The sequence below is a fragment of the Mustela nivalis genome, assembly GCF_964662115.1.
Source record: "Mustela nivalis genome assembly, chromosome: 17".
NCBI lineage: Eukaryota > Metazoa > Chordata > Mammalia > Carnivora > Mustelidae > Mustela > Mustela nivalis.
In genome coordinates this window covers 62,144,343-62,167,974 of record NC_139036.1, presented here as the reverse complement: position 1 = coordinate 62,167,974, position 23,632 = coordinate 62,144,343, and the positions used below count along the sequence as shown (strand labels likewise).

The window sequence follows — 23,632 nt, the reverse complement described above, 5'->3', positions numbered from 1 at the left end:
CTGTCTCCTGTGGAGGAGCCCGTGGTTTTAAATGAGGTGTTCCAAGTCTTACGACTCTTTTCTGTTTCGAAGGCACTTCTAGTGCTGGGATGAGGTAGGTGGGGTGGACTGCCGGTTTGTGTGCACTCTCTTTTCCAGCTCAGTTTCTTACAGTATCTTTGATTTTGTATGTAAGCAGTCTAACCCTGAGTGGATGTTATTGTTTTGTTCCTTTTTTCTGGTTTATACTTCTCCTATTTTTTTTTAATTATGATAAAAAGTGTAAAAGAACAATATGGAATCCTGTTACTGAATCCTTGAATTGTTCCTGATATAGAAGGAATGTTCCTAGAGTTTCAGTGTTAAGTGTCTTTACCGTTGCTTTCTGACAGATACCTGTCTTGAGTTAGCTTGTTGTGGTTCCTGACTTAGTAAGCCTTCAGAAAATGAGGGATCAGTGTGGAATTTTATTAAATGTCTCTTAGGTATCTGTTAAGGTGAATACTTCTTTTCTCCTCACATGTTTATCATAGTAAGTGTTAGAACTGTCAGCAATGCCATGATATATTTTTATATGATAAAACTATTCAATTTCCTTAGGATTTTTTAATCTCTGGACATATGGAAAATTGATCTGTAGCTTTTGGGTCCTTGTTTGATGTGTGCTCAGGGATGAGAGTAGGAGGCCTTGGGCTGCCGATGGAGCATTTTTGTGGGCCGTGATCGTGTAGCTGCGCAGCCCCCTTCGTCTCCTTTGTCTCCACCTGCCGTATAAACTAGCCCCGTGGCCTGTGTACGTGACAGAAAAGACCCATTTGCTTATGCTCACAGATGTCTGCTTTGAGTAGTAACTTTTTTTTAATAATAGTGTGTGATAAAAAGAAATTCTGGCACACAGAAGGGTCCACAGTGAGACACAGAAGCCCCACACCCTAGAAGCAACAGTGTCATTTGGTTCTTAGTTGACTTACCTCATGCGGTGCTGGCCAGCACGCACATGGACAAGGAAATGTTCAGCCACAAAGTGTTGCACACACATTCCTCCTCCCCCTGGCAGGGCTTCTGTTTGGTCAAAGGGAGTCACACTGTCAGGATGCATAGTCTCTGCTGTGCTATAACTTGTTTTAGGTGCTTTCCTGAGAAGTTGATTCTGACAGTCGCTGCTCGCCAGGTCCTGTCGGGGGTGGTGGTGGTGGTGTCCGTCTCTGGGAACTGCCACCATCTCCTGCCAGCTCTGTGCTGTGCCTGGGGCGTCCCAAGGGTCAGGATCTGTGCAGCCTTGAAAGACCTCCTGCGTTACTCTTCCACTTTCTACACACCTGCCATTGTTTGGGGTTTTCCCCTTCTCTTTTTCTTTTATTTATTTTTCATTTTGTGTGTTCCTTTTTTGTGTTGCTGGAGTCCTCCTTAAATCTACCATGTAGATAGTAATTATATTTGGAGTTTTTACGTGTCTGAAAGGTCTTCACTTTGTTGTTAGGCTCAGTTGACAATTTAGCTGGGTATAGAATTCTAGGTTCAGAATCATTTCCCTTAGAATTTTGAAGGCTTACCTCATTATTCTCTGGTGTCCTCTGGTTTTGATAAGAAATCTTCTTTCAGTCTCTTTAAAGGTTTCCTTTCTGGAAGTGTTTAAGGTTTTTCTCTTTATGTTTTGGGTTTTGAAATTTGATAATGCTGCGTCAAGCCGTAGTTGGTTTTCATGTATCCTCAGTTTTTATACTGAATGATTAGCTTTGTACTCTTAGCTTTGACTGTAATATATTGGGCTTCCTTTAGGTTCACTTCAGAGTTTTTGTGTAAGACTTGAAACCAGCATGCCTGCGTTTGCTGCTGGGTTGAAGGAGGGGGGAGGCCGGATGATGATGCTGGAGCTGGTGAGTAGGCTCCTGCAGGTGAGAGGAGTCTGTCCTCCTTTAAAGGGTGGGCCTCAGCTTTGGTTGCTTGTCAGAAGTGCCTGTGCAGCTTTGGGAGCCCTGATGCCTGACCCTGAGTCCTAGCCTAGATGTGCTTGAGTAGTTGGTCCAGGAACAGCCTGTGCCCTGTGATGGGGGGTGCTTCCTGAGAAATGCTGGGTGTGTCTATGGTTGAGAAGCAGAGCTTTGAAAGAAGCTGAGGAGAGCTGCGGCATCAGTCCCCCTCCTTCATGGGCTGGGTCCTCAGGGAGTCATACTTCAGGGTGGGCAGGCTGCAGATTTGGGACCCCTCGGGGTCCCCAGCTCTCTCCAGGGCTGTATGGGTTCTGCTCGAGTCCTGTTCAGACTGGTGTTGGCTTTCCTCTCTGGGTGGGCGTATAATTTATGCTTTGGCAAGGTTCTCCGGGGACGTGTGAGACAGAAGAGACGTCCACTTTTCCCAGACACTTCTTGCCCTCAAAGTCCCTTCATCCTGTTTCCATTCTCTGCTCTTGTCTGGTTTTGGTAGTCAGGTGTGTCCGCTGGCCTCACTTCTGATTCTCACGAGCATGCCCTAAGGATGACCTCACAGAGTTTGTGCCTGGCCCTGTGGGGACTCGCTGGTTTACTCAGAGTTCACAGAGGGCATCTGAGTCCAGCTGTCTCCTCCTGAGCTCTTGGGGCCCACGCTCAGACAGGGCTAACCTCCCCATACACTGGCTCTCCCTGCACGCTGGCTCTCCACAGAGCAGCGTGCGGCCCCATGCGGGCGGCTCAGGGGCCTATCCTCCCGGCGCCCTTGCCTTCACCTTCTGCCACGTCCCACCAGCATTCAGTCTCTGTCTCCATGTCCCTGGGCGGAGGAGGAGGAGGATGCTGGTGGCGGTGAGTGAAGTGGCTGAGCTCACAGAATGAAGCAGATGCTTCTCTCCCAGAGCGTGCCCCTGACCCCACACCACATCCCTCACAAACAGAGAGCAGGAAAGTGTGAACACATATTAGAAAAAATTTAAAACCAGAAATAGTCGTTAAAATTGGTCGTTTAAAAGAAAGCTTTTTCTAAGTTTATGTTAGAAGACCACACTCCTTGGCATTGCTTCTAAGTGGCCCTGCCTCCTGGGGCAGAGGACCAGGCGGCGGGGGGCCAGGCTTCGGTGGGCCCCACCCTCCACCTCCCTGTGCCTCAGTTTCCTTTGCGGGCAGCAGGTGCCTGTGCCCAGTGCTGAGAAGGAATAGCACTGGAGTTGCTGGGTAGCTGCCCCACTCTGGGCGTCCTGATTTTCCCCGTGGTCTCGTGTTCTGCTTTTTCCCAAATTATTTCTTGTTTTCATTGTTTGAAATAGAAAACTTGAAAGAAATCAATTATTGTTGAACATCTATTTCGACTTGCTTCTGAGATGTGTAAACAAATTGTGATTTCTGAAACTGGTTTGAAGGTCATTTAAAAATATTCTTTAATTTTTTTTTAAAGATTTTATTTATTTATTTGACAGAGATCGCAAGTAGACAGAAAGGCAGGCAGAGAGAGAGGGAGAAGCAGGCTCCCCACTGAGCAGAGAGCCCGATGCGGGGCTTGATTCCAGGACTCTGGGATCATGACCTGAGCCTAAGACCGAGGCTTTAACCCACTGAGCCACCCAGGCACCCCAAAATATTCTTTAAGATGTTTTGTATCTTCTATGGTTCATAAAGGAAGTCGAGGGCGTTTTGGTGACAGTGTGTCTTTGCTTGATTAATCTGCACTTTAAACACAAGTTCTGTTTCTTGTAAAATATTTTTTATAGATTAGATATAACTTGAGTCCTATCACATTCATACGCGTGTTGTCAATAACAAGAAAATCTGTTGTCGCGTGAAGGAAGGGGCCGTGATGCTGTTGCGAAGGAGACCCTGCGCCACAGTCACAGGACGGAGTGAACTCAGTGACATCCAGAAGAGTGTGTTTTCCTGAAATGATATTTTCTGAAGTAGAAAAAGTTATGTGAACTCTTAGATACATAAATCCACACGTTTCCTTTCTCAGGCGTGCTGAGTTATTTAAATTGGATTAAGATTCATTTCTTATTATTTCACGTCATAATAGAGCAAAACATTTCTTTAAAACACAGTCACTTGCTGAAGTGAAAACACAACGCAGGTTGCCCCCTTCTCTCCAAGAGTGAGTTTTTCTTGCCGTGACCATGACAACCGGCTCCATCACAAAGGGACAGCCTCCCTGGACGTCAGGCCCTGGCACAAACCTCTGACTTTCTTCAAGGCAGTAATATTAAAGCAAATTCCTTGTCCTTGCCAAACGTAGGCTCATTGTGAGGAAATCCCAGCTTCCTTCGTGAGACACGTTTTCCTTCATTATCCAAATTCTGGTTCAATTTTTCCCCTTCTGAAATCGGACTGCACAAAGCAGCTCTTGAAGCAGAACTCCTGGTCATTTAATGTGACCGTGGGCCGTCTCTTCCCATTTCATTGTGTGTCTCTTCTATCAGAGCTCGTGAGACCTTCGCCCGGGCCTGCCATGCCTGGTGGTGGGGACAGTGCTTCAGTCCATCTCTGGGCCCTGCCCCTGCCTCTTACATCTGTGCTTCTTGGGGACCTGGGGCTGCTGTGCTCACTGATTCGGGTGGGCTGAGCGCTAGGGTTAATGCTAGAGCCTGAGTTGCTATCTGGTGGGAAAACAGCCTGGACAAGGGCACTGGCCTGGGTCACAGCCTGGGCTACCTGGGCACGGCCCTGGCCCTGCTCTTCTGGCCCAGCGGACTGGCAGTGGTGCTGGAGTTGGCTCCAAGCCGCTGACTGGAGCTGCAGATGGGCACGTCCTTGGTGTGAAAAACGGGCGTGCTCCGGTGCAGCCTAAGGCAGCAGCACCAATGAGACATGCTTTGGGTCCCCCGAGCTGGTGTGCGAGGGGGATTTATTGTTCGATGTCTGCGCACTTCTGTTCCACTTTGTGTGGCTTTTCTCCGTGGCGCCAAGTCCGTGACTGGCTGGTTAACTCGGTGCAGGTATTGGAGGGGGTGTCCCTCGTGCCCTCTGAGTACCGCCTGGAACCAGCCTCTGGCCACAGCTGGCTCAGCGTGAATTCCCACGGCCGCTCCTCACCAGATAGCGGATGGGGCTGGCCTGCCCACCTACCCGCCGCGGCCTGCTGCTCCCCACACCACTGGGCCTCTGCTCTCTCTCAGACTCAAGCAGCCCCAGACCCCCACTTGCCCCCTTGTCGTCATAAGCCTCCCGACACTTCTCCTGGCACCTTTCATTTGGCACTGAAGTGAAAACACAACGTGGGCTACTCTCCTCTCCAAGAAGGAGAGATCGCCAGAGGTCATCACGTAACTTTTTTCAACTCAGTTGTAATCTCTCTGAAGGCAAAGTGTTCTTGAAACATAACACACGTCCAGAAAAGCGCACTGATCATAAATGCCAGTTCGGTTAATTTTCTCGGACGGAGCGCGTCCCCAGCACCGTGATGAAGAGCTGACCGTGTCCCTTCCGGCCCTGCCCACATCCCAAGGGAACCACCTGATACCAGGTGACCTGGCTGCCGTGGGACCTTGAACGCCGTGTGGGCATCAGCCACACCGTGTGCAAACCGGAGCTGCTCGCCCTCATCACAGTATATCTTTGGCTTTCCCATCCTATGTCAGGGGCCGTCACGGCTTGGGGAGCGTGCAGGGGTGCTCGGGGGGCCTGCTCCTAGCGAGGGAGCTGCGGGGTCCCGGTGTGTGCGTGTGCACACCTGGTAAGCACTGGCACTGACCACAGCTGCCCCTGGGGGATGCGTTCCGATAACTGCTCGCGGTGTTCAGCTCAGCGAGCTGGTACCGACCGCTCGCACACGCGGGCTCCCCCTCCCCCGGCCGCCGTGTCGACTCTCGTCAGCATTCCCACCAGCCTCTGCCCCGGCGCTTCCACCAGGGACGCTTTGAGTTTTTTCTTTCTGAATGTTCCCCGCGGCTTAGCTTCATGTTACACTCGGTAAATGGTTGAGGACTCTGTTTTCCTCCAGGGAACAGTCCCTGCTCCGTACACTGGTCCCGGGGGCTCTCGGGGTCCCAGCCCCTAAAGACGGAGCAGTGATTTCTGTTGGCTTAGCGTTCACTCCGTCTCAAGCGGACCTGTTCTCACCTGGTTGTGTACCGCGTTCTTCGCTCCCTTGGGGGGCCATTACCCTAGATCCTGGGGAAGAGAAAGGCGCTGAAAACCGAATTATAAAAGAACTTTTCTCTTCCTTTTTTCAAACAGTTGGATATTCTAAAAATCAAGCCATAGCACAGAGCTCAGGATCTTACCTTTGCTTTTTGGATTCGGTAAGTAACATTGTTTTATTTAAAGTGTGTGTGTGTAGTGGTTGAATAGATAAATGACCTGACATTTTAGTTCCTGAAAATCATGGTTCTGATATTTAATGATCAGACTTTAAAGTTCCTGGGCTCTTGCTGTCAAATTGCCATAGCACTTAATGAGTTCATTTTTAGTAGCTAGGATTCTATGAAAATGCAGAATTGCACAGCAGAATCACTTAGACAAACACTTAGAGGATGCACAGCTTTAGAGGAAACAGTGCAGGCGAGCGATGAGAAAGCCCAGAGAAGGGTCGGTAGTACGTCTGTCGGGAAGGACAGAGGGACAGGAGTGGGGGCCCAGGACAGCCGGCGGCTGGTGGGTTTTAACATATCTTTCAGTCACCTGTGACCAAGGAAACATAAGGTATGTTAGTGAGAACACCCAAGTTTTTAAAAATCTGTGCTCACAGGGTTTTCGGAAGTGCGGTTCCTCTATAGTTGAAACGTGGGAATTGGGGTGTTGGTGGCATCGTTATGCAATTAGTATCAAGAACGTACGAGATGCGGGCGCCTGGGTGGCTCAGTGGGTTAAGCCTCTGCCTTCAGCTCGGGTCATGGTCCCAGGGTGCTGGGATCGGGCTGTGTCGGGCTCTCTGCTGGGCAGGGAGCCTTCCCCCTGCCCTGCGCGCCTACTTATGATCTGTCAAATAAATAAATAAAATCTTTAAAAAAAAATTATTAAATGCTCATGCCCTCAGCTCCTTGACGTCACCTGTAGGGCTCGCAGGAACTCTGGAAACGACGTGTGTCCCATCAGGATGTGGGATCAGCACAGCGTTTCTGAAGCATCTTCAGTCACGTGGCAGAGGGTTAGCACAGGCGGAAAGGGCCTGACTACATAGATCGTGTGTGCTCGGCCGTGGGTTTCTCTCACCTTAAAACAGAACGTAGGCACGTCTGCGCGTGTGCAGTCTCCCTCGGCTCCACAACTTCTGGGCACTTTGGGCGGCTGCTCTTGGTCTTCGTCTTCGCAAGGTCAGCCGTGGTTCAGAGTTTTTGCTGAATTAATTCTCCTACGAACCTGCTTGTCATCTCGTTCGGGTGCTGGAACTTCTGGGTGAGGCCTGGGTCCACAGGCAGGTTTGGGGAGATTGTGTTTCTGTGTGAGCAGGCGGCAAAAAACTGCTTCTCCGGCAGCTGTGGTCTTGGAGACAGACACTGGGGCGACCGTGTCCGTCCGTCCTGCCGCTTCAGCAGCTCCTGTTTCTTCTTCTGCCTCATTTCTTAGACAGAACTCCCTCTGGTTCCCTCATCTCCTGCAGACGCGGCTCTGGGGCCTGTTCTCACTCTCAGGTGGTCCACCCAGCATTTTCCTAAACAAAGACAGTTTTTCCACTGAAGACAGCAAAGTGTGCTTTTCACAGCCTTTGGGTGAAGGCAGGAGGCGATTTTCTGCTTCTCCTTTAGGGCTGTTCTTTCTGAAACACCGTACTCAGGAAGCTCCACCAGCAGGACGCAGGCGAAGGAGAGAGGAGGGCTGGAGACATCTTCTCCTGTCTGGTACCCTCCAGGGCTTTCTCTGTGTTCACTGGAGGCCAGGAGAGAAAACGGAGGAAGGCCAAGTGGGACCCGGCAGAGCCAGTTCAGAACGGCCAGAACCGCAGACCAGGAAGGCTCCTGATGAAGCGGGTGGAGGGCAGCATGGACAACCAGGTCCGTCAGGGTGGGCAGGAAGAGAAGGAGAGGTCAGAAGCCCGGCTAGTCCCCGAAACCGTGGGGAGGGAGGTGCGCTGGGGGTCAGAGCCGCAAGAGCCCTGCTGCCAAGAGAGGAAGGCTGCCACATTGGGTATGACCATGTCTCCGTTCTGGGCGTGGGAGAAACGTGGTGTCGCCAACATCTGACCAAGGAAAACTTGCCCTGACTCGAGAAATGTGACCTGTTCTTGCAGTTTACTTAAAATAAATCCGTGAGGTGAATTTTTTTTTTTTTTAAAGATTTTATTTATTTATTTGACAGAGAGAGATCACAAGTAGGCAGAGAGGCAGGCAGAGAGAGAGGAGGAAGCAGGCTCCCTGCCAAGCAGAGAGCCCGATGCGGGGCTCCATCCCAGGACCCTGAGATCATGACCTGAGCCGAAGACAGCGGCTTAACCCACTGAGCCACCCAGGCGCCCCCGTGAGGTGAATTTTGGTGAGTTTTGCCTGGGATGGGCATGACTGCCTAGCCGTGCTCACCAGGGCAGGGGTGGCACCGTCCATCCGCCTTCCCGGTGGCTGGTGGGCGCAACTGCCTGCCAGAGAGCTGGGCACGCAGATGGGCAGGCACATCTGGTTCATTAGGACCCGATGGCTCCAGGCCATAGGGTGGAGGAGGAGAAGCAAACAGAAGCCTGGCCTTTGAAGGAGGCGGCCTTTACTCTGTGTGCCCTGACAGGGACTTGGGTTCCTGGGCCCTTGGGGTGAGCAGATACGGTGTGTGTGGGAAGGAGGGCTTCGAGCTCCGTCCGGTGTCCGCTTCCCTGAGGGCGGCCCTTGCAAGGGTCCCCCACCACAGTGGAAAACCTCTGCCTGCAGCCACTTCCCTTAGGACCCTGGCCGTCCCATGTCTGCTCAGGAGCCCCATTAGCCACCACAGAGCTGTCTGTCCTGACGGCCACAGCACCTGACGGGCGGCAGGGGACCACCGGGAGGGAGTCTGGGCCCGCGGCCCACGCAGAGGGGCCAAGGGGACCCCCCGGAGGATGCCCCGTCTTCCAGGAGGTGGGTTGGTGTCCTCAGTAAAGGACAGAAACAGGCCCCGCCCTGTGCGGCCCTCAGCTGCGGTCGCGCCCTGGTCTGACCGCTGCCCGTGGCCACGTGCACCTTGGCTTTGTTACGTTTCTGATCTCCGAGGTTGGTTCATTTCTGGGCTCGCTCATTCCCTTTCAGCCTTTCTGCTTACTTTCTCCCGAGGTTAAGATGATACCTTCTCTTCTAGGGACGGCTCGGGTGTTCCTAAGTCCTGAATGTAGCGACCCAGGTATTGTCGCCTCTCCCAGCCTCTAGCCTGACGTGTTCATCTTCTTTCCAAACGTAGACCTCAGGGTCTCGGGAGCAGAGAGCTGAGTCGGTCACGAGCCTCGCTTCAGGACGCTCGCTCATGCGTCCGGTAGCCTCTCTTTGGTCTGTACCTGGGGTCTTGACGGTGGTGCAGTGCGGTGGTCGTGCCCATGCAGGACTGCAGCCGGCCGGCCTGCTGACCGCCCCCTGCCACCCCCGCACCGGTCTGCTACCTGCCACACGCTGTGTCCTAACCTGAACTCTGGTATTTGCACAGAGCTGAAAACATTACCTAAAAACTTCAGTGTTTTTATCTTTATACAAAGAGTATCAGGCTATGTAATATTTTAAAACGCATGTTATTAAGATCCGTCCATATTATGTATATCTTTATAGATCAGTTTTTTAAAATGAAGGTAAAATTTATATGAAGTGAAATGCAAGATTTCAGTGTGAAAATTACACACAAAGTGAAAATTTGGTGAGTTTTGACAGCTGCGTCCCCGCTGAGACACAGACCATTTCTGTCCCTCAGAATGTCCACTGTGCTTCTGCGGGACCCAGATCCGCAGGGGAAGCTGCACAGGGCACCCTTGGCTGCAGCCTCTTCCCCGTGGTTAGGGTTAGGGTTACTGACACGGGGGCAGTTTCCTGTCTGGGTTATTTTACTGACACTCTTACGTCCGTCTTTTTGTGAATGTGTATTTCCCTTTCTCTTGGGGAGACACCGAGGGGCGGCGTTGACTGGTCACGGGAAAGGTGTTCCTCACTGAAAATGAACCTGCCGAGCCCTGAGGTTGCTCAGTGCGCAGCGGTGGGGGCCCTCCTCGCCGGCGCGGACGCTGTTGGTCCCCGTCTTAACCACCCCGCAGGTGCAGGGTGTGTCTCATTGCAGCTTTGGTCCGCGCTCCTCTGGTGCCTGGTGTTGCCGAACACTTCTCAGGGGTTTCATGGCCGTTCGATTCTTTTGTGATGTGTCTCTTCAGGTCTCTTGCCCGTTTTTCTTTAATTGGGCTGTTCGTCTTGTGTCAGTGAGCCATGGAGGTTCTGTGTTTCGGGTGCAGCTCCGCTGTCCGTCGCGAGTGTTCTCTCTGTGACTCACCTTCACATGTAGTGATGTCTTTTGATGAACAGAAGTTCTAAATTTTGTTGAACTCCCAGTGTATTTTTTTGTTTTGTAGTTAATTTTTCCTTTCTCCCCAGAGGAGAAGCTGTTCTCTCACGTTTTCTTCTAGCAGCTCATGGCTTTTCTTTTGTATTTAGACCATGATCTGTCTCATGTCGGTTTCTATACAAAGCAGGACCTGAGGCTCACGGGAGATCACGAGTCCAGTGCCCGCTGTGGAGCACGTGGTGTTTTCCCTGTTGAGCTGAAGGCCGTCGGCCTGCCCGCGGGGGCTCCTTCCCACCCCGCCACACCAGTCTCTGCAGCCTGGGGTGCCCGCGTTAGGCTTGCCGCACAGCTCGGCCCACAGAGACAGACTGTCCCCAGCCTTTGGTCTCAGGGGTGCCACTGCCACACCCCGTGGTGTCTCAGGAGCGAGTTGGGTGCAGTCCTTGCTGCGGAGCATGGCCGTCTGTCACGCGGCGGCAGCCCTCAGAGCCCGGCCACGGGGTCCACAGCCTCCCAACACTTAGCACCGTCAGCCTCTTGACTTCTGCTGGGGCCTCTCGGTGTTTCGATCTGTTGTCAAATGGGAGCCCTCGCTCGTCTTTCCGCCAGTTTTTCTCTCTCAAGCTTAGAGAAAAGTAGGAAGGACGGTGCGGAGAACTGGACTTTGTGCCCAGCCTTGCATCTGTCACCTGGAGCGCTGGGCTTCCTGCCAGGAAGGACGCCTCCACCCATGCAGGACGGACCCTCACACCCGGCTTGTCCACATGTCACCGGAGGCCTGGTCAGGACCACACGCTGGAGCCCATGGTCTCGTGGCCTTCGTCTCTGTCTGGAACATTCTGAAGCCTGTCCTTGACTTTCCCCATCTGGGTGTTTTGGAAGGTCGCCGGGCACTTGTCTTGTAGACAGGTTGTCTGCTTTCTTCACGACGCCTCCTCGTGCGGAACGCGATTCTGATTCGCCCCGTTCCTGGTGGTGCTGCCTCGGGTCGCCCAACGCGGTGGACCGCAGAGCCGTGCCAAGCACCCCCGGCCCACCCTGGGATCGCCGTTCCTTCGGCTGGCCTTTCCTGGAGGGCACGTTGGGGTCTGCCGCCATCTGCAGCGAAGGCAGGGGACGGACGGTGCCTCAGAACAAAATGTGTTTGCAGGGAGACGGCTCCTGAGGCCTCCTCGCTGGGCCGCACTTGGGCTTGCTGGCCCTCGGGCTCAGCGGCTTGCTGTGTCTGGAACATGGGGTGCTTGTCCGTGGGAGGCGCCGCCCACCGGGAGGACATTCATCTGTGGGCCCCGGTGCCAGGTGCGGCGGCACGAAACAGGTCGAAGAGCACAAGCCCGTGTCTCTGCAGCAGCATCGCCCCCCACCCCTGCAGAGCCTCGCGCACTGTCTCCCCTGCAGCTTCCCCGCAATGCCCTCGCCTCTGAGTGCCGCCGGCTCACGAGAAGCTGCACCCCTCGCCCTGCACGCGGGTTCCCTGCTCCCGGCCATCACCAGCTTGCACACGCCTGTCTGGGAGCGCCTGGGCCTTCACGCCTCAAGCACCCCGCTTGGAGGAGGGCCTCATGGCAGCGTCTGAAAAACGTGTGCTGAGGAGCGTGGCCCCCACACACTCAGCTGCTGTTGGGCATCTTGTCAGCACCCTGTGACCTCCGGTCCCCCGTCACATACGTGCTGTCATGTTCACGCTGACGTGCCCTTGTCTTGGAACCCGTTGGAAAGAGACATTGGCGTCTGAATTTCTAAATTTGCTTGTTTGTCATCAGGGTAAAGAAATGTGGTCATTTTTATGTGTCGACCCTGCAGAGCCCCCTTTAGCTCTAGGTTTTGGGGCAGAGTCCTGAGGACGTGCTAGGCCGTCATGTCCTCTGCAAAGAGCGTGGTTTATTCCTTCCTCTCCGATCTCGGTGCCTCTCGCCCCACTCCTGCCTCCCTGCCCTGAACATCACTGCGGCGAGGGCAGCGACCTCCCTTGTCCGGGTCCCGCGGGTCCGCTCCAGCCTCGATGGCTGATGGCCATCCTCGGGGAAAGGTGCTGGGCTTTGTCGGACATTATTTCTGTGGCAGTCAGGATTTATTGGTTTTTAAAATATGTTTGCTACTGAAGGTTTATGAGCTTCTCCTGTAGTTTTGGAATTTGGACTTTTTCTGATTGTCAAGAATCATTCCTGGAATTTGGTGAGCTCTTTCAAACGACGGCCTCAAGATTTTCTCAAATCATATGAGTTTTTCAGTATTAGCTCCTAATTTTTTTTTCCACCTAGTTTTTTCCTCTTGGGTCTCTTGTGTGTGAATGTCCTGCCCTACAGTTGCCCGCTTCTCTGTGACTTCTGTGTCTGTAATTTTGCATGTCGCTGTCCGGCCTTCCAGCTGGGGGGCTGTGACCACACACTTCATGCTCCTGTTGCTTTCTGGGGCTGGAGCTCTGGCTCCGCTCCCGGGAGCCTTGCCTCCGTGTGCCAGGGCACCTCCGGGGGCTCCTGTTTTGCAGGGGGCCACTCCCTGGACTGTTCCGCCTTTTTCCTCTCTGTACCCACGGGACAGATGTTTCCTGAGTGGTTCCGTCGTCCCGTAAAAGCTGCCAGCTCAGTGATGTGAGAAAGGTGGTCGTGGGGGCTCTGCCCACGCTCACCGCATCACGGGTGTCTGCGCCCCCACAGGTCAGTCCCTTTGGTTCTGCTCCTGTTGAGAGACATGCCTCCTCCAACGGGCTTGGAGTTGGAGTGGAGAACAGGGCTGGTGGGGCTTTGAAATCTGGGAAATCTGGGCCACGGCGGGGCCATGTGGTAGGTTCACGTCTGCGGGGCCTGCAGACACCTCCTTATCCAACTGACTGTCGGCAACAAGTTTGGGCTCCACGGGCAAGGGGTGGGCAGGAAGCCCTGGGGGGGGGCGGGCGGGGGGAGGCGCAGGAGGGAGCCGGGCCGGGCCTCCAGGCTGCTGCCTCGCTGGGCCGAGTCGTCACTCCGGCCTCACAGACGCTGCTATGCAGGGATCCACACGGCTTCTGCGAGATTCCATTCCCAACTGGGGTAAACCTCAGTGGCTGGCACATGAGAATTTCCTTTTGTTTTAAAAAGCACGGTTTTTGTTCTGCCTTCAACAACGTATCAGGGTAAATAAACACCCCCATCCGTTCAAATAAACAAGGGACAGAAAACTCGAAGCTTTGTTTAGAAATTGTTTTGCACTTTATCAACTCTTGTGAGTGTGTGTTGATGGCCTTGTGCTTCCCCACACGTGGGGGTGTTTGCGGGGAGAGCGCTGGGGCGCATTGGGGTGATGCCCACCCCCGCTTCTCCGGACAGCACCGCCTCTCCTCGGATCTCCTGAGATGAATTCCGGGCTCTGGGTTGGAGCCAGAGCCGAGGGCGTGAGCTGGGTCAGGAGGAGGGCCTGTGGTCTTGGTGGGACTGTCCCCAGACGAGGTTCAAGGAGCTCCAGCAAGAAGCAGAGGACACACCCTCGATGAGGGAGAGGCTGGGCGGCTTCTTGCTCTCTGGACGTCCACACGTGGGCACTGGTCTGCGCGCGTGGGCTGCTCCGTTTGTTCTTGGAAGGGAAGAGAGTCCTTCTTCTCAGCACCCCCGAGCGGCTTCCCTGGAGCAGAGAACAGCCGAGCAGAGGGCTGCGTGCGCCCCAGAAGTCCCCGCACGTGGCCGCTCGCCGCTTCCCGGGAGCTGCACTCGGCTGTTTTTGTTGGCTCTGGGCGTTTGTTCTTGGCAGGCTCCAGCTCCTGCCGGGGCCTCGGACCTTCGTTTCTTTACAGAGACGGATGGCCCAGACAGCAGTGCGCTTTTGAAGTGTTTTCTGTTTGTGCAGAGTGTTTCCATTTTACAGCCTAGGAAAGGGGGTGAATTGGGTGTCTGTCCAGCTGCCCCCTCCGAGGGCTGGTCGCGGAGCCCACTGGCCAGGGACGTGGATTTGGGCCACGGTGGATGGACAGACTCTAGACCCTGCAGGCAGGCTTGGTTCACCAGCTTCAGAGCGGCTCCTTTGCTCCTCCCGAGAAGGGGAAGGTGGCTCACCTCCCGTCCCTCCGCCCGCGGTGGTGACCTCTGCTCGTCTCCCTGTCCTCTGCGTCACTCTGTGTCCCTTTGTGCCGCAGGCCCCTGCTGTTTCCTGGGCTCACGCTGGGCCCTGGTAGACAGGAGGGGCCGCTGTGCCCAGCTGGCAGGGGCTCACATGCTGACCTGCCCTGGGAGCAGGAGGCCAGGAGATGGAAGGCACGGGCTCTGCTCTGGGCTGTGTGAGCCCTGGGCAGCCCCCCGTCCTGCCCCCGCAGCCCAGACCCCCGTGCCCCTCCTCCTTCCTGCCGAATCTCTTGCTGATCCCAGGAATTCTCTTCTCTCCCAGCCACAGGGATTTCCTCCGGGAGGAGCAGGCAGCCGGGGGAGGGGCGTTGGCTGTCTAGTCTGGATTTTGTCGGAGGAGGGATGGCACAGCCTGAGTGTGTGTGTATTTAGTGAGTCCGCGGGTTTGATCCCTGGGCACGTGTGTGCTTCGGCTAGGATCGTGGCTACAGAAAAGTTGTGTGTGCATGGGGATGGGGGCCGGAGACAGGCCGGGAACCCGAGCGTCCGGGGTGCTGATGTATCCCGAGCAGCTGTGCTGAACCCAGAGCCCAGCAGGACTTTAAGAAAGCAGCGTGGAGGGGCGCCTGGGTGGCTCAGTGGTTTAAGCCTCTGCCTTCAGCTCAGGTCATGATCTCAGGGTCCTGGGATCGAGCCCCGCATCGGGCTCTCTGCTCAGCGGGGAGCCTGCTTCCCCCTCTCTCTCTGCCTGCCTCTCTGCCTACTTGTGATCTCTCTCTGTCTATCAAATAAATAAATTAAAAAATATATTTAAAAAAAAAAAAAGAAAGAAAGAAAGCAGCGTGGAGTGAACTCAGAGTGAGTTCAAAAGGGAAAGGGAACTTTCTCCCTAAATACTAGGTGTGCTTTACGGGAGACAGAGTTAAAAATCAGCCATGTAATTAAAGACCGCCATTGACCGTGCACAAACGCACGTGCCCACGGGAGGCCCCTGCAGTCCGGGCTGGCGTGGCCTGGCACCCCTTGGCGCGCACCCTGCTCCTTGGAGGACACCAACGCGAGTTCTCCAGAGGAGGCGCCGTCGGTCGTCTGCTCTTCCCCTTCCGCAGGGCTTCCTCCCGCCCCGGAGCTCCATGCACGCAGAACCCGGGGGTGTGCTCTCGTGGTCGGCCTTTTTTGCTCAGCATGCTGGTTCGGAGATGGACCCGTGCTGCCGCCGACATCCGCGTGTCGGTCTTCAGGGGCCGCCGGGCCGGCTCCGTCAGCACCGCGGGGGTCCGGCGGCCGTGAGTACAGACTCACTGTGGGCGTGCGGCCGCTCTGGGGAGTCTCCAGGGACGGAGCTGATGGGGGATAGAGATGCTCGTTTGCCTTCGTAAGAGGCTTGAGAACGATTTTCCAAAGGGGTAAACAGTTTCAGTCCGAGTCCCTGCCAGCACCTGGAGTTGTCTGTCCTTGAGCCTCAGGGCGCACCTGTGGGACCGTCTCCCGTGGTTTTGGATAACATCTCCCGGTGACCGAAGACATCACATCTTCACTCCTGGTCACCCACGCGTCCTCCTGTCACTTCTCGGGGAGACACAGGGTCCTTCTCCTGGTCTGTGACTTGCCTTTGTTGTCATTTCTCAGAGGCGTCTTAATGAGCAGAAGTTACGGGCTATGATTAAGTCCAGCTTCTCAGGTTTTCCTGTCAAGATTTGTGCTTTGGGGTCCTAAGAACCGAGGAAATCTCTGCCCCAGGACTTTGTCCCTGTTTCTCCCTAGAAGTTTTCTGGTTTTGTCTTTTACACGGAGGTGTGTGAGCTGCTCGGGCTCATCTGAGTGTGGTGTGGAGGAGGCCTGGGGGGGAACAGTCTCCCGCCGCGGACCCGGCTCCGGCACCTGAGCCCACGCAGCATCTCTGCTGAAGGTCGGGGGCCGACGGTGCGGACCCCCATCTCTGTCCTCGAGCCACTTTCACGCGGCCTCTGTTGCGGTGGCTGCGGAAGGAGCAACGAACTGCAAGGACCCGGTGTGGTCGGGGCCTCTGGCTGTGTTCTGTCTTCGCACAATGGCTTTGGTTTTCTTAGGTCTTTTGAGTCAAATTTCTGCATTTAGACTGAGCTGTCACGTCTGCTTGTGTTTTTACTGGAATTGCTTGAGTCTCTAGACCCATGGGGGGGTCTTACCAACATTGGATGTTCTGACCCATAAACACAGTACATCTCTTCATCTCCTTAGGCTTCTTGGATTTCCGTCAGAAATGTTGTATATTTTCAGTGTACAGGTGCTGCATAAATTTAACAAAATCCATCACTAAGTATTTTACGGGTTTTGGTGCTGTCAAAAACTGGTGTTAAAAGTTAATCCCCAGGAGCACCTGGGTGGCTCAATGGGTTAAGCCTCTGCCTTCAGCTCAGGTCGTGATCTCAGGGTCCTGGGATCGAGCCCCGCATTGGGCTCTCTGCTCAGCAGGGAGCCTGCTTCCCCCTCTCTCTCTGCCTGCCTCTCTGCCTACCTGTGATCTCTGTCTGTCAAATAAATAAACAAAATCTTTAAAAAAAAAAAAAGTTAATCCCCTGTTTTGTTGCTGTAAATCTGCTAAATTGCCTTATCAGTTATAGTAGGTTTTTGTGTTAAGAATTCACGGTGAAGTGAGGAGTGACTTTGACATGGTTCTGACCGAGCGCTCGTATGCCCTGGTCTCGGCTCGCCGTGTGGGCCGGGCTCCAGGCAGAGTCACCCAGAAGTGGTTCTGCCAAGCCCTCGTCGCGCTCAGAGCCGCGTCTGTGGCATCGCCCACTCTGTGAGGAAGACACCGGAGAAGGGCACCGGCCCTCACGGAGCAGGCATGTGGGCAGCTGCCCCAGAGCGCCTGTCGCTCCTTCCCGGCTCCACAGTCCGATGTCGTCTTGTTCGCTGGCCTGACAGCCCCACCTGGGGTTGAGCTCTGTGACCCTGCGCGTCCGGCTCGGCTCCCGCGGCGACTTGCCTGCCTCCCCACCCTCTGAAAGCCACCAGCGGGCGAACGGGGCTCGCCATCGGAAGTCACGTCCGTTTCGTCTTTCCCTTCACGGTCAGCGCCTTGTGCCTTCTTGAGGCATTTTCTCCTACTTTGAGGCCCTGACGTTATTCTGTCAGTTCCAGATGCTTTGTCTCTTTTTTACCTTTTATATTTTGATCCAAACTCCACTTGGAATTGTCTTTGTTTATTTTTATTTAAGTTTAACATGACACAGAGCAGGGTGCGGGTCAGAAGTGTGCTGTCCGTGGAGATGTGTGAAGCTGTGCTGTCCTGTGTCGCTCTCCGTAGGCCCAGCCCGGGAGCCCCGCCAGCGTCCCGCGTGCCCGCTTCTCCTCCCCAGAAGCCCCTTCACCTCTACAGCATGGCTGGGATGCAGACCCCAAAGTTCGTTTCATCTTGCTTTGACCTTTGTGTGATTCCTCACATATTCCTTTGTGTCTGGCTTATCGTGCCCGACATCAGGTTTTGGAGATTAGTGCTGGGTTAGCCGCATTTCCCTTTTATTGCTGAGTGACGGTCTAGTGCGTGGAGACGCCCAGCTCCTGCCTTCTGCTGGTCGGACGTTTGGGTTTTCGAGCCGTGCTGCCAGGAAGCGCGTGTGCGTTTCTGTCGGGGCGCGTGCGGCCACGGGGCTGGTGTGGCTGTGGTGCCATGCTCCCGTGTGGCAGGCACTCGTCGGGCACGGGAAGGCGTGCCGGCTGGCCTCTCTCCCGGCCCTTCCTGTGTCTGGTCTCCTGCACTTGAGTCCTCCGGTCATCACAGGGAGGGGCCTGGGTGTGGTTTTAAGTTCATTTCCCTGACGTCTGATGAGGTTGTGGGTGGGTATTTGGGTATTTTCTTCGTGTAGTGTCTGCTCATGTCTCTTGCCCATTTTTTATGATGTTCCCTCTTTTTCTTCAATAAGGGTTAATCAGACGTGTTGGGTACAAGTCCTTCGCGGAACGTACGGATTATAGAGCTCCTCCCACTCTGTGGCTTTAGTTTTTGTTCTTATTTTTTTAATTTGTTTGCTTATTATTTCTTATTTATTTATCTAATAATCTCAGCATCCAGTGTGGGGCTCAAGATCAAGACGCGCGTGTTCTTTTTCGTTCTTCAGTAGAGTCTTGGTGAATGGAAGCGTCTGACTTGCTGTTTGGCCGTTCCCTAATTGCTGGGGCTTCTCTCCCCAGTTGTGAAAGCTTTCATGCACCTCATTCTCTTGAGGACGTTTTTCCGTATCATTCTCTGGAAGCTTCATGGTTGCTTCTCACATTCAGATCTGTACTCAGTCTAGAATTATTTCTGTCTGCCTGTGAGTAGAGATCCTGAATGACTCCTTCTCAGAGGGGTTTCCCGTGGGTGTAGCATTGACTGAAAGAAAGGCCCCCGCGCGTAGCTTTCGAGATGTCTTTAGTCCAGGGTTGAGGTGTGTAGGCCCGTTTCTGGCCTCTGTGTCCTGTCCGTCTGGGCTGGTGGTCTGTCCATCATCGGCCACACTGCAGCTTTACAAAACACAGTGTTGTTTGACTCTGTAAGTCCTCTTGTTCATCTGCTTCAATGTTTTTGGCTATTCTTTAAAAAAATTTCTTCGCCCGGGGACACCTGGGTGGCTCAGTCAGCTAGGCATCCAACTCGTGATCTCCACTCCAGTCTCTTTTATTAAAATCTGGTTCACGGACATACAGTTCAGTATTGGTTTCTGGAGTCGAATTCGGTGGTTCCTCACTTATGTAGGTCTTTTTTATTAAAATCTGGTTCACGGACAGGAGTCGAATTCAGTGGTTCCTCACTTATGTAGGGCACTCACACTCGTCCTGTCAGAAGCCTCCTTAATCCCGGCCCCTTCTATCCCATCCCCCGCTCAGCTCCCTCCATCAACCCTCAGTTGACTCTTTATGGTTAAGAGTCTCTCATGATTTGTTTCCCTCTCTCTCTCTTTTTCCCTCTCTTGATGTTCATTCACCTGTTTTTTCCTTAAATTCCACATGTGAGTGAGACCATATGCTACTTGTCTTTCTCTGGCTTATTTTACTCAGCATAATACTCTCTAGCACATGCACGTCGTTGCAAATGGATTTGATTCTTCCCGATGGTGAGTCCTGTTCCTTGGTGTATATACCGCAGCCTCTTCATCCATCCGTCGGCAGACATCCGGGCTCTTTCCATAGTTCAGCGACTGCAGACATTGCTGCTATGAACACTGGGGCGCAGGTGCTCCTTCCAGGGTGTGTTTCTGTGTCCTCTGGGTTAGTACCCAGTAGTGCAGTGGCGGGATTGCAGGGTAGCTCTATTTTCAGCTTTCTGGGGACCCTCCACACTATTCTGCAGTGTCCACACCAGCTTGCATCCCCACCAGCCATGTAGGAGGCCCCCCTTCTCCACAGCAGGTCTCTGTTCATTGACTTTATATCCTGCATGTATCAGTTCTGGCAAGTTTCTGGTGGAGTCTTCCAGGTTTTCTACATGGGGTATCACGTCATCTGCAGACACTGGAGCTTGGCTTCTTCCTTCCTACCTGGATGCCTTTTCCTTTGTGCTGTCTGATTGCTGAGGCTAAGACTTCCCATCCTGTGTCATAGGGTGAGAGTGGACATCCCTGTATGTTCCTGACCTTAGGGAAAAAGCTCTCAGTTTTTCCCCACTGAGAATGATCTTCGCTGTGGTCTTTTGTCTATAGCTATTATGATGTTGAGCTCTGTTCCTTCTATCCCTACATTGTCGAGGGTTTTGATCAAGAAAGGATGCTGTACTTTGTCAAATGCCTTTTCTGCGTCTATTGAAAGGATCCTACAGTTTTTGTCCTGTCCTTTATTACTGTATTGTATCGCATTGATTGATTTGTGGATGTCGTCACACCCCTGCAGCCCAGGAATAAATCCCACTTGGTTGTGGTGAATACTTTTTTTTTTTTTATCATGAAAAAACTGTATTTAGATTTAGCCAGCTGGACTGTTTAGATGATCCCAATTTTGTTGGCAACATCCAAAGCATCATAGTCAGGGGCCAGCCGAACGTATGCCTTCCTCTCTCCATCAGGCCTGATTAAGGTGTTGACCTTGGCTACATCCATGTCATCGAGCTTCTTCACAGCCTGTTTGATCTGGTGCTTGTCGGCCTTGACATCCACCATGAACACGAGTGTGTTGTTGTCTTCTCTTTTCTTCACGGCGGACTCAGTAGTCAGGGGGAACTCGATGATGGCATAGTGGTCAAGCTTGTTTCTCCTGGGGGCGCTCTTTTGAGGGTATTTGGGTTGCCTTCAGAGACGCAGAGTCTTGGGTCGTCGGAATGTGCGGATCTTCTTTTTTTGTGTGACTGTGGACGCCTTTCAGCACCGCTTTCTTGGCTTTCAAAGCCTTTGCTTTGGCTTCGGCTTTGGGAGGGGCAGGGGCTTCCCTCTTAGCTTTCTGCGCCATCTTCGTAAAAGGGCAGTTGTGGTGAATACTTTTAATGTACTGTTGAAGTTGACTTGCTAGTGTTTTATTGAGAATTTCTTCATCCATGTTCATCAGGGATGTTGGTCTGTAAGTCTCCTTTTTGGCGGGGTCTTTGTCTGGTTTTAGTATCAGGGGAATGCTGGCCTCATAGAGTTTGGGAGTTTTCTTTCCATTTCTATTTTTTAGAACAGTTTGAGAAAAATAGATAGTAATTCTTCTTTAAATGTCTGGTAGAATTCCCCTGGGAAGCCGTCTGGCCCTGGGAGGTTCTTGACGACTGCTTCACCTTCCCTGCTGGTTATGGGTCTGTTCAAATTCTCTTTTTCTTCCTGTTTCAGTTTAGGTAGTTTATAGGTTTCTAGGAATGCATCCATTTCTTCCAGATTGCCTATTTTGTTGGCATATATTTGCTCATAATCTCTTATAATTGCATTTCTGCCATGTTCATCATCTCTTCTCTTTCATTTGTGATTTTATTTATTTGGATCCTTTTTCTTTTTCATGAGTCTGGCCAGTGGTTTATTAATCTTGCTAACTCTTTCAAAGAACCAGCTCCAAGTTTTGTTGATCTGTTCTACAGTTTTGTTTTTTTTTAATTTCAATATCATTTATTTGTGCTCTAACCTTTATTTCCTTTCTTCTGCTGGATTTAGACTTTATTTGCTGTTCCTTTTCCTGTTCCTTTAGGTGTAAAGTTAGGTTGTGTATTTGAGACTTCTCTTGCTTCTTGAGAATGGTATGTATTGCTGTATGCTTTCCTCTTAAGACCTGCTGCATCCCAAAGGTTTTGAACTGCCATGCTTCCATTTTCATTTATTTCCAGGTACTTTTTAATTTCTTCTTTAATTTCCTTGTTGACCCATTTGTTCTTTGTAGCGTGTTCTTTAACTTCCATGTATTTGTGGCCTTCCCTAATTTTTTCCTGTGGTTGACTTCGAGTTTTATAGCATTGTGGTCTGAAAATATGCACGATCTGATCTCAGTCTTTTTGTACTTGTGGAGGCTGATTTGTGACCCAGTGTGTGATCTATCCTGGAGAATGTTCCATGAGCACTTGAAAAGAATGTGTATTCTGCTGCTTTAGAATAAAATGTTCTGAACATGGCTGTTACGTCCATCTGGTCCAGTGTGTCTGACAAAGCCATTGTTTCCTTGCCGATCTGCTTCAGTGATCTGTCCACTGGTGGGAGTCGGGTGTTAAAGTCCCCTACTTTGTATTGTAGGGGACTTTCTTGTGTTGTATTGTAATTTTTATTGTATTGTATTCTATTTTGTATTGTATTGTATTGTTTTATATTGTATCATATATTGTATCGTTTTGTGTTGTGTTGAATTGTATAGTATCGCATCATATTGTTTTGTGTTGTATCGTATTGTAATTTATATTGTATTTTGTATTGTATCGTATTATATCATATCATACTGAGTCGTATTGTATTGTTTTGTTTGTTGTGTTGTATTGTATCGTATCATATCATATTGTTTTGTATTGTATTTTGTTGTTTCATGTCGTGTCATTTTGTATACCTATATTGTATTGTCATCCATGAGTTTCTTTATGCTTGTTATTAATTGATTCATCTATCTGGCTGCTCCCAGGTTGGGGGCATAAATATTTACAATTGCTACATCTTCTTGATGGATAGATTCCTTCTTTATAATACAGCATCCTCCTTCATCTCTTATCACCATCTTTGGTTTAAAATCTAGTTTGTCTGACCATAGGAGACTCTTAATCTCACAAAACAAATGGAGGGTTGGGGGGAGCGGGAGGGAGAGGATGGTTGGGTTATGGACATTGGCGAGGGCATGTGCTATGGTGAGTGCTGTGAAGTGTGTAAAAGTGGCAATTCACAGACATGTACCCCTAGGGCTAATAATACATTATATGTTAATAAAAAAATTAAAAATGTAAATAAAAAAAAACTCAGTCCATCAGCCTGCAAACATAGTATATCTCTCCATTTGTATAGGTCTTTTAAAATTTCTCTCAGCGGTGTTATGTACTTTTCATTAATAGATTTGGAATATTCTTTGTTAAATCTATGCCTAAATGTTTCTGATTTTTTTACATTATTATAAATGGTATTTAAAAAAATAAAATAAGGGGCGCCTGGGTGGCTCAGTGGGTTAAAAAGCCTCTGTCTTCGGCTCAAGTCATGATCCCAGGGTCCTGGGATCGAGCCCCACATCGGGCTCTCTGCTCAGCGGGGAGCCTGCTTCCTCCTCTCTCTCTGCCTGCCTCTCTGCCTGCTTGTGATTTCTGTCAAATACATGAATAAAATCTTTTTTAAAAATAAAATAAAATAAAATCTACTTTGTCTGATATAAGGATGACTACCCCAGCTTTGCTTTAGTGCCCATTAGCATGACAGGTGGTTCTCCAGCCCTCACTTTCAATCTGAAGGTGTCTTTAGGACTAAATGAGTCTCTTGTGGGCAATGTGTAGATGGGGCTTGTTTTTTTTTTCAACTCAGGTTTTGGTCTCAGGGTCCCGGGATTGAGTCCCCCACTGGGTTCCCTGTTCAGCAGCAGGGAGCCTGCTTTTCCCTCTGCCTGCTACTACCCCTGCTTGGGCTCACTTTCTCAAATTAATAAATAAAATCTTTTTAAAAAATCAACTGTTTTTATATAAATGTCCGTTATTTGTTAATTTCCACAGACTCTCCAGTAAGGATCTTGAGGGAATTAGATGCTGAGGCTGTGGGTCAGCTGTGGGCGGGCTGGCTGCTTTACGGTGCTCAGTTTTCCTAACAGGGAACCTGTGTCCACTCGTCTCTATCTCAGCAGCCGTGCACGGTTTTCCTACTAGAGGGCTCGCAGTCCTTCAGTAAATTAATTCCTTGGTATCCCTTGGTATTTGGTTTCGAA

General features: G+C 51.7%; 1 protein-coding gene and 1 pseudogene across 2 annotated transcripts in view; one reads left to right on the top strand and one right to left on the bottom strand.

The window, feature by feature from the left end:
- B3GNTL1 (UDP-GlcNAc:betaGal beta-1,3-N-acetylglucosaminyltransferase like 1) overlaps window positions 1-23,632 on the top strand; it is a gene marked incomplete at its 3' end in the record, with an annotated part of 73,294 nt that overhangs the window by 8,263 nt on the left and 41,399 nt on the right. The window contains 1 exon segment of the mRNA XM_082705653.1: window positions 6,114-6,178. Coding sequence (XP_082561779.1) covers window positions 6,114-6,178 — 65 coding nt within the window.
- On the bottom strand, window positions 17,977-21,973 carry LOC309850993 (large ribosomal subunit protein uL23 pseudogene; annotated as a pseudogene). Its single transcript has one exon. The product of its transcript is annotated as a large ribosomal subunit protein uL23 pseudogene (transcript).